We start from the raw sequence: 8926 nt of genomic DNA on the forward strand, positions 1-8926 counted from the left end.
TGGTTATTGACCTCTCTGCTAAGGGAAATAGGTCCTTCCTATCCACTCTATCCAGGCCCCTCATAATTTTTACACCTCAATTAAAACTCCCCTCAGCCCCCTCTGTTCCAAAGAAAACAAATCCAGCTGATCCAATCTTTCTTCATGGCTGGGTAGAAAAAGCTAACAATCACCAACTCGATTGCCCAAACTCATTCCACACGTGACCCTTCCAGTCAATAGAGAGGGGAGACTTTTCCCATTAGGCTGGACTAGATTTGAACCAAGGCACCAGAGGGGAAAATGCCAGATCTAACCCATAGTGCCACCCAGTTCCCCGAAAATGAGTTCTTAATGATCATTTCCAGTTTCGGGCTAGTTCCCAATGTACGAGTCAATAATGCATTAAAGAAAAAAAAGAAAGACTTGCATTTATATAGCGCCGCTCTGGCACAGACACGATGGGCCGAATGGCGTCCTTCTGTGCCATAAATTTCTATGATTCTTTCACGACTACCGGACATCCCAAAACAACCCCAGCCTATCCAATCTTTCCCCATAGCTAAAATTCTCCAGTCCTGGCAATATCCATGTAAAACTCCTCTGTACTCACTCTAGTGCAATCAGATCTGTCCTGTAATGTGGTGACCAGAACTGTATGCAGTATTCTAGCTGTGGCCTAACTAGCATTTTACACAGTTCAAGCATAACCTCCCTGCTCTTATATTCTATGCCTTGGCTAATAAAGGAAAGTATCCTGTATGCCACCTCATCTACCTGTCCATCTACCTGTCCTTCTACCTTCAGGGATCTGTGGACATGCACTCCAAGGTCCCTCTGTTCCTCTACACTTCTCAGTGTCCTACCATTTATTGTGTATTCCCTTGCCTTTTCAGTATAAAATTCCGCGCATGCGCAAATCTTTGGGCCGCACAGCCCATTGAAGGGACCGTGCACCCTAATTTAAAATTAGTGGGAACATTGTTCAGAAGACGTTTTATCCTCGCCAGTTAATTCTCATTTTCTTCCTCTGCAGGAGGAGTTTGCTGGGTATGATTTCGAAAACCGGCTTCATGTCCGTATTCATACTGCTTTAGCATCATTGAAAGAAGTCGTTCCGCAGTGATCTTTGCCAAACAGGAATCCTCTTCAGTGCACATAATGATTGAACTTGATCAGTTTCTGCACTTTATGCTGTAAATACACAGCAAAGAAAGTAAGAGTGGTTGGCCTGAACTCATGAAGGCTGCATTAAACCTAAGCATGTAGAACGTCTTCGGACGCGCCAGGGCAATTTCACTGGTAAATGTGGGATGCAATGGAGCTGTTGCTTCTTTATTATAGATACAGGAGACTTTGGTTTATCCGGAGGTTATATGTCCGGAATACTCGATCTAACGGCAAAAATCAGGAGCCGTTTTCTATAAGTTTTTTTTAGTTCTCGTTGCTTTTTTTTCCCAGTCAGGCACTGCAAGGTCTGTAGCTATAGCAACAGCTTCAGCTGGAGACGCTTGCAGCTGCAGCCGACTGTTTTGAAGCTGTTGCTAAGCAACAGGGTTTGTTGATTCACACGGAGCTTTTCAGTTCCGTATCTCTCAACATTAACGCTGGTATATTCGACGCTTTTGATGGTACGGCACCAGCTCGGTCCTGTCAGTGCCGGATATCAGAAAGTTTCCTGTAGTTAAACAGGCGGAGGCTTAGGGGTTCCAAGGATTATCAAGTGGCCTTGCTTGTTTTTTCCCCCCCCCACTTTGATGACTATGTAGTCCAATTTAGACCCAACTCTAGCATCGGTGCAGTTTAACAAAAGCACAGAGCCCATTCACGACATTGGCGCAGATTCTAATAATGTGCTTTGATTGAGGTAGCAGTAGGTCAGGAAGGAAGAAATGTTCATGGCTTTGGCCTGTTAATAGCCATATTTTTGTTGCACTAATTGTATTTATAATTTGCCTAGACTTAACGCCATCGTTATTTTAAAACGTGTAAAATATTATTAGCACTTTTTAATCCCTTTTTGTATTAGACCCCACAGAACACCAGCAGCGAAGGACTTGAGTTCATATCTGCTCAGGGTCGTTAGTAAATTATGAGTGAAAGATGCAGTATCTACAAGGTCTTTTTTGAAATGCTTCTTTAATCCTGTGATGCCACTACACTAAGATGTTACTTGAGATCTTCTGTGTTAGCATACTTTAAAAAAATCTAAATACCTCAGTTGTAGATCAGATGTAAAAGAAACAAAAAAAATTGTAAAATTCATACATTTGTAAAGGATATCTCTGGGAAACAGGGTAATGGACATATGAAACTGCCTTGTAGCATCTCAGTGTCTAATTATCTACTTTGTCGTTCGTTTTGTCGTGTTATGACGTTGGGTTTGTATACTGTAACTAGCATCTTACAGGGAAAACAAGATTTTATTCTGTATTAGATTATGCCAATGCCAAGTTATTTATGGACCATTACCAGAGGGGTGTGAACCATTGAATAAGAACATATCACCTGGCTGCAGATGCCACTTGGAAGCACCATTGGTTTTAAAAATGTATTTTTTTATCAATCTGTTCTGAAATCTGAGGCATGATCTAACGGGAATAAAATCCAAAAAAAGTGTACATTGTTCCTGAATAGTACACGTTTGGGTTTATATCCACATTGCAACACCTTGTGCGGACTGTCCAGCAACCGCAAATGTTCATTGCGCCAATTGTCTCCCTCTTTCCTGAAGCCGTGGCTTCCTTGCTGCGGCATGCTTCTACAGGCGCTGGTTGCCGTCTGGTACCATGCCCAAGTGGCCAGTTGACTTGGCACAGACCTGGGGTCTTTCTGTACAGACTAAGCAACTCCTTGGAGAAACTCGCCTGAACCATTGCTGATTACATTGGGTTTTTCTTTCCTTTCTGAATTTTCAGCAAATGTGTTTATTTGTAATTTGGAATCTGTAGTCCTGCGTTTCCAAACTGATGATCCTAGAATTTAAGTCCCCTTATTTACACTATGTTGTATAATTCTATGTTGTGGCTATTTTTGTTTTATTTTCGAGTAGAATGAAATAACTGAGGTTTTTGACATTGGTCATGTGGGTCAAGTAATGTAATGTGAATCTTTCCAATTTGCTTACACTGGAGAATGTTATCAACATTTTTGCTGTAGTACACATATTGCTCAGGGGGGAAGGGAAATAAAAAATACATTTTAAAATGTTGATGAGCTGAATCTTGTAAATTACCCAAGAATTAATGTGCCCCTGGTTGTTGTAACTGTATTTCATAAATGGAGGAAGAAATTGGCCACCTTGCATTGCCAAGCGACGTGATTACAGAAGGAAGTAGCACTTATAAATGTTCCCATCGGGGAACCTAAAACATACTGTATTGTAATTTTTTGCTGCCTGCCCATCACACACTAAGTTACTGTGATGCTCTTTGAGACCGGGGGGGGGGGGGGGGGGTTGAGAACTGGGTCTGTTCATTGTGTACATGAGTGGAAATGTTGACTAACTCGACGGTGATGAAAACTGTCACTGTATTTTTGACTGTCTGTAGACTATTAATCTGCTGTATTAAAAAAAAGACACTTGTCCAGATATGTCGTGGTTGATATCTACAAAGTATTGTAACTGTAATACAAATGGTCATCACATTATAGCTGGTTTGAAACGATTTCAAAATATTTGACCTGAACTTTATGGGGGGGGGGGGGGGAATCATTATATAAAACTATTGCTTCTAAGCATTGTGCTATTATAACCTCAAATGTATTATTGGGCAAGATTCTACATTATATGTTTAAACACACCACACTGGGTTTCAGCTTCAACACATGCTATCCAAAATTTTAATGTTATTTTTTCAAACTTAAACCACCATACAACTTGAGTCTGTTTTTTAAAAATTTGTTCTCGGTATATGTGGGTGTCACTGGCAAGGCCGGCAGTTATTGCCCATCCATAGTTGCCATGAGAAGGTGGTGGCGGGTCGTCTTGAACTGCTATGGTGGTCCCACAATGGTGTTGGGTGCGGAATTCCAGGATATTGATGCAATGACGATGAAGAAACCGTGGTGGATGCCCAAGTCAGGATGGTGTGTGACGAGGAGGGGAACTTGCAGGTGATGATGCTCCCATGATGTTGCTGCTCTTGTCCTTGGTATTAGAGGTTGCTGGGCTGGGAGGTACTGTCAGAGTAAAGTCTGTGAGATGCTGCAGTGCATAGAATCGTACTGCGCAGGAAGTGTCTATTCGGCCCATCGTGCCTGTGCCGGCTCTTTGAAAGAGCTCTCCATTTAATCCCACCACCCCCCACCTGCTCTTTCCCCACAGCCCTGCAAATTTCTCTTTTTCAAGTATTAATCCAATTCCATTTTTAAAGTTAGAATTGAATCTGCTTCCACCACCCTTTCAGGCAGTGCATTCCAGATCTTAACTCGCTGCGTAAAAAAATATATATAAATTTTCCCTCTCCCCTGTGGATTTTTTTGCCAATTATTTTAAATCTGTGCCCTTTGGTTACCGACCCCCCTGCCACTGGAAACAGTTTCTCCCTATCTACTCTCATCAAAAGCCTTCATAATTTTGAACACCTCTGTTAAATCTCCCCTTAACCTTCTCTGCTCTAAGGAGAACAATCTAGTACTGAAGCCACACTCTGGCACATCTACCATATGAGCCAAGTTCACCTATTGTACAGCCCAACTAGGGAGTATTTGACATAAACACAATGAGAGTGTGTGGAAGAACTGAAGTTTGATCTATTACTTTATAGTTGTGTGAAGCAGGTGGTGAAACTGGATTATGATCCAAGGATTCAAATATGCTGAAGACCCAGCGGAACAGGCGGAACATAGAAGATAGGAGTAGGCCATTCGGCCCTTCGAGCCTGCTCCGCCATTCAATGAGATCATGGCTGATCATCCAAATTCAGTACCCTGTTCCTGCCTTCTCCCCATATCCCTTTAGCCTTAAGAAACATATCCAACTCTTTCTTGAATATATTTAATGAACTGGCCTCCACCGCCCTCTGTGGCAGAGAATTCCACAGGTTCACCACTCTCTGGGTGAAGAAATTCCTCCTCATTTCAGTCCTAAATGGCTTACCCCTTATCCTTAGACTATGACCCCTGGTTCTGGACTCCCCGGCCATCAGAAACATCCTGCATCTAGTCTGTCCAGGCCTGACAGAATTTTATAGGTTTCGATGAGATCCCCTCTCAATCTTCTAAACTCCAGTGAGTATAAGCCCAATCGACACAATCTCTCCTCATACGTCATTCCTGCCATCCCAGGTATCAGCCTGGTGAATCTTCGCTGCACTCCTTCCATGGCAAGAACGTCCTTCCTCAGGTAAGGCGACCAAAACTGCACACCATACTCAAGGTGCGGTCTCACCTTGCTGGTCTTGCCAAGGCAGGGGATGCAGAGAATGTGGACTACCTACAAAGATGCCATGAGAGAGGTAGACCAGAGGTCTCTAAGGAGAGCAGAAGTAGCTCAATCTAGAGATTTTCTGTCTGACAGAGGCGGTTATCAGCAATCAGCTCATTTGATTGACAGATGCCTCCTATCGGAAAAAAATCTACGAACTTGCATGCTGGTTCTGTAGATAGCGAGGCTTGCAATCCTGGGCCCCTCCTCTTCGAAATGCGCAGAGGCCCAGGTATCCCGGGGCGCACGTGGTTCGCAAGCGCCCCGGGGATCACGTGGGCCAGGCGAACCAATGGAAGAAGGAAATCCCCCTTCACACTTCTGACAGTTCCATATGCACAGAACTGTCAAAAGTATGAATGGGGATGACTGGAAAAATGCACCAACACACTGAAATAAAGAAAGAAAAACCTTAAAATTAATTAAAATGTCATTTAATTAAATATTTTAAACAAAAATGTATTTTTGTGTTTGGAACCAGTGAACGACCAGGCTAGAAAATAACTACCTTATTGCACAGGTTTTTTAATGTTTAAATGATTGGGGAAAAAAATATTTTAATGTTATTTTAAACTCTTATGTTGCTAAAAGCAAGCAGGCGTAAGAATTCTATGGCCTTTCAGCGAGCGGAAGTTGTGCAAAAAGCGCAGCTCTCCACCCGCAGAGGCGATTCTCCCGGGGATAGGTGCGATCTGTCAAGAAGATTCTTGACAGATTGCAAGTGCCGGGTTTCAGCGCGTGCGCTTCGCATGCCTAAACCCGGCACTTGCGCGGCCTCTATGGGTGCAGACACACCTCTTATGCACCCGTAGGGGTCGCAAAATTCGGCCCATTAGCATTTAAAAGAGACATTGGGATGGGGGGGGGGAGGAACCAGCGAAACGTGGCAGTAAAAATGAGCTGATGAGAAGTACTGAGGGAGGGGGAAGTGAATAACATGGAACGGGTAACCTGGTGAGTAGGAAAAGCAGCAGTAATAGAACCAGTACAACCAATGAGTTGATGGTAAATATCTGTTTCTGACTAATCCTTTTAGTGTTTACTTGCATGTGATTGGAACCAGGCTAGAAAAGAATATGTGGAAGGGATTTTGGGTTAGTGTGGACACAGATAGACCTGATGACAAGGCAGTTGGAGAAGGTAAGCCTCACCTGTGTGATTGATTACCATTGGCTGAGTGATGTAATTGTCAAAAGCTCCTCTGGGGTTGGGATTTTCTTTAAATTCGTTCATGAGATGTGGGTGTCGCTCGCAAGGCCAGCATTTATTGCCCACCCCAAATTGCCCTCGAGAAGTTGGTAGTGAGCCGGCTTCTTGAACCGCTGCAGTCTGTGTGGTGAAGGTACTCTCGCAGTGCTGTTATTGTGCATTGTGTTGGGGTCGGATGAAAATTTAGAGGATATAAGTATTTAGATGTGTTGGCACGACGTGGAATTATTTTTGGACACTAAGGGAATCCAAGGACAGTGCGGGAAAGTGAAGTTGAGGTAGAAGATCAGCCATGATCTTATTGAATGGCGGAGCAGGCTCGAGGGTCCATATGCCCTACTCCTGCTATTTCTTATGTTTGTGTAATCAACAATAAAGCACCTTTATGCTTGTGCGTGAACTTCGATTAATACCAAAGCAAAACATTGCAGATGCTGGAAATCTGAAATAAAAACAGAAAATGCTGGGAACACTCAGCTAGTCTGGAATTCCATAGACGCTGCCTGACCTGCTGAGTGCTTCCACCATTCGAGTAATTGGTATTTAATGTCTAGATAAGAAAGATTTACATTTATACAGCGCCCCTCAAGACCTCCGGATGTCCCAAAGCGCTTTACAGCCAATGAAGTACTTTTTGAAGTGTAGTCACTGTTTAATGTAGGAAACATAGCAGCCAATTTGGGCACAGCAAGCTCCCACAAACAGCAATATGATAATGACCAGATAATTTTTTTTTTAGTGATGTTGGTTGAGGGATAAATATTGGCCAGGACACTGGGGATAACTCCCCTGCTCTTCAAAATAGTGCCATGGGATCTTTTACATCCACCGGAGAGAGCAGACGGGGCCTCGGTTTAACACCTTGTCCGAAAGACAGCACCTCTGACATTGCAGCACTCTTTCAGTACCGCCCCTCCGACAGTGTGGCGCTCCCTCAGTACCGCCCCTCCGACAGTGCGGCGCTCCCTCAGTACCGCCCCTCCGACAGTGCGGCGCTCCCTCAGTACCGCCCCTTCACAGTGTGGCGCTCCCTCAGTACTGCCCCTCCCACAGTGTGGCGCTCCCTCTACTGCCCCTCCGACAGTGCAGCGCTCCCTCAGTACCGCCCCTCCGACAGTGCGGCGCTCCCTCAGTACTGCCCCTCCGACAGTGTGGCGCTCCCTCAGTACCGCCCCTTCACAGTGTGGCGCTCCCTCAGTACTGCCCCTCCCACAGTGCGGCGCTCCCTCAGTACCGCCCCTTCACAGTGTGGCGCTCCCTCAGTACTGCCCCTCCCACAGTGTGGCGCTCCCTCTACTGCCCCTCCGACAGTGCAGCGCTCCCTCAGTACCGCCCCTCCGACAGTGCGGCGCTCCCTCAGTACCGCCCCTTCACAGTGTGGCGCTCCCTCTGTACTGCCCCTCCCACAGTGTGGCGCTCCCTCTACTGCCCCTCCGACAGTGCGGCGCTCCCTCAGTACTGCCCCACGGACAGTGTGGCTCTCCCTCAGTACTGCCCCTCCGACAGTGCGGCGCTCCCTCAGTACCGCCCCTCCGACAGTGCAGCGCTCCCTCAGTACCGCCCCTCCGACAGTGCGGCGCTCCCTCAGTACCGCCCCTCCCACAGTGTGGCGCTCCCTCAGTACTGCCCCTCCGACATTGCGGCGCTCCCTCAGTACTGCCCCACGGACAGTGTGGCTCTTCCTCAGTACTGCCCCACGCACAGTGTGGCTCTCCCTCAGTACTGCCCCTCCGACAGTGCGGCGCTCCCTCAGTACTGCTCCTCCGACAGTGTGGCTCTCCCTCACTACTGCCCCTCCGACAGTGCGGCTCTCCCTCAGTACTGCACTGGGAGTGTCATCCTACATTTTTATGCTGAAGTCTCTCAGTGGGATAGCAGGTTCTCTCTAACAGTAGGAGTGCGGGGAAAATGTATAGGTTGGAATCCCAGTGCAATTCTTCTTGTAATACGCACACGGGGGTAAATTCGCCTTTTTAATAGAGAGCCTGGGTTCAGGGGTTCCCACTGAGCACCTGCTCCCCGCTGTGGGAAACTTATCCATTCATAAAATCAACCCAGCTGGTGGCCAAGGGGAGGGGCGTGGTCTGTGTTGACGGGGGGCGTGGTCTGATTTGACGGTGGGTCGTCGTCCCAGTTGATTGACAGCAGACGGCGTGCTTTGATTTGATTGGCAGGCGGTGAGGGGGCGTGGTATGTACTGGGTGGGCGCGGTGTGAGGTGATTGGCGGGCCCGCTGACGCGGACAATCGCCCTCTGTGCGGGGGGCGGGGCCAGGCCGGGCCGGGGTCGCGCGGCGCCGGCCGTTTCATT

The 8926-nt window shown here is 46.6% G+C and overlaps 1 protein-coding gene across 1 annotated transcript in view; it reads left to right on the top strand.

Moving 5' to 3' along the window:
* ttc39c (tetratricopeptide repeat domain 39C) overlaps positions 1–3573 on the top strand; it is a 150923-nt gene extending 147350 nt beyond the window's left edge. The window contains exon 14 of the mRNA XM_085992226.1: positions 1016–3573. Within this exon, the coding sequence (XP_085848352.1) occupies positions 1016–1105 (90 nt within the window). The 3' untranslated portion in view covers positions 1106–3573. The remainder of the gene's footprint in view (positions 1–1015) is intronic.
* The last annotated feature ends 5353 nt before the right edge of the window (positions 3574–8926 follow it).

Source organism: Somniosus microcephalus, chromosome 7 (assembly GCF_052327205.1).
Source record: "Somniosus microcephalus isolate GS21.2 chromosome 7, FLI_Smic_1.0, whole genome shotgun sequence".
NCBI classification, from domain to species: Eukaryota; Metazoa; Chordata; class Chondrichthyes; order Squaliformes; family Somniosidae; genus Somniosus; species Somniosus microcephalus.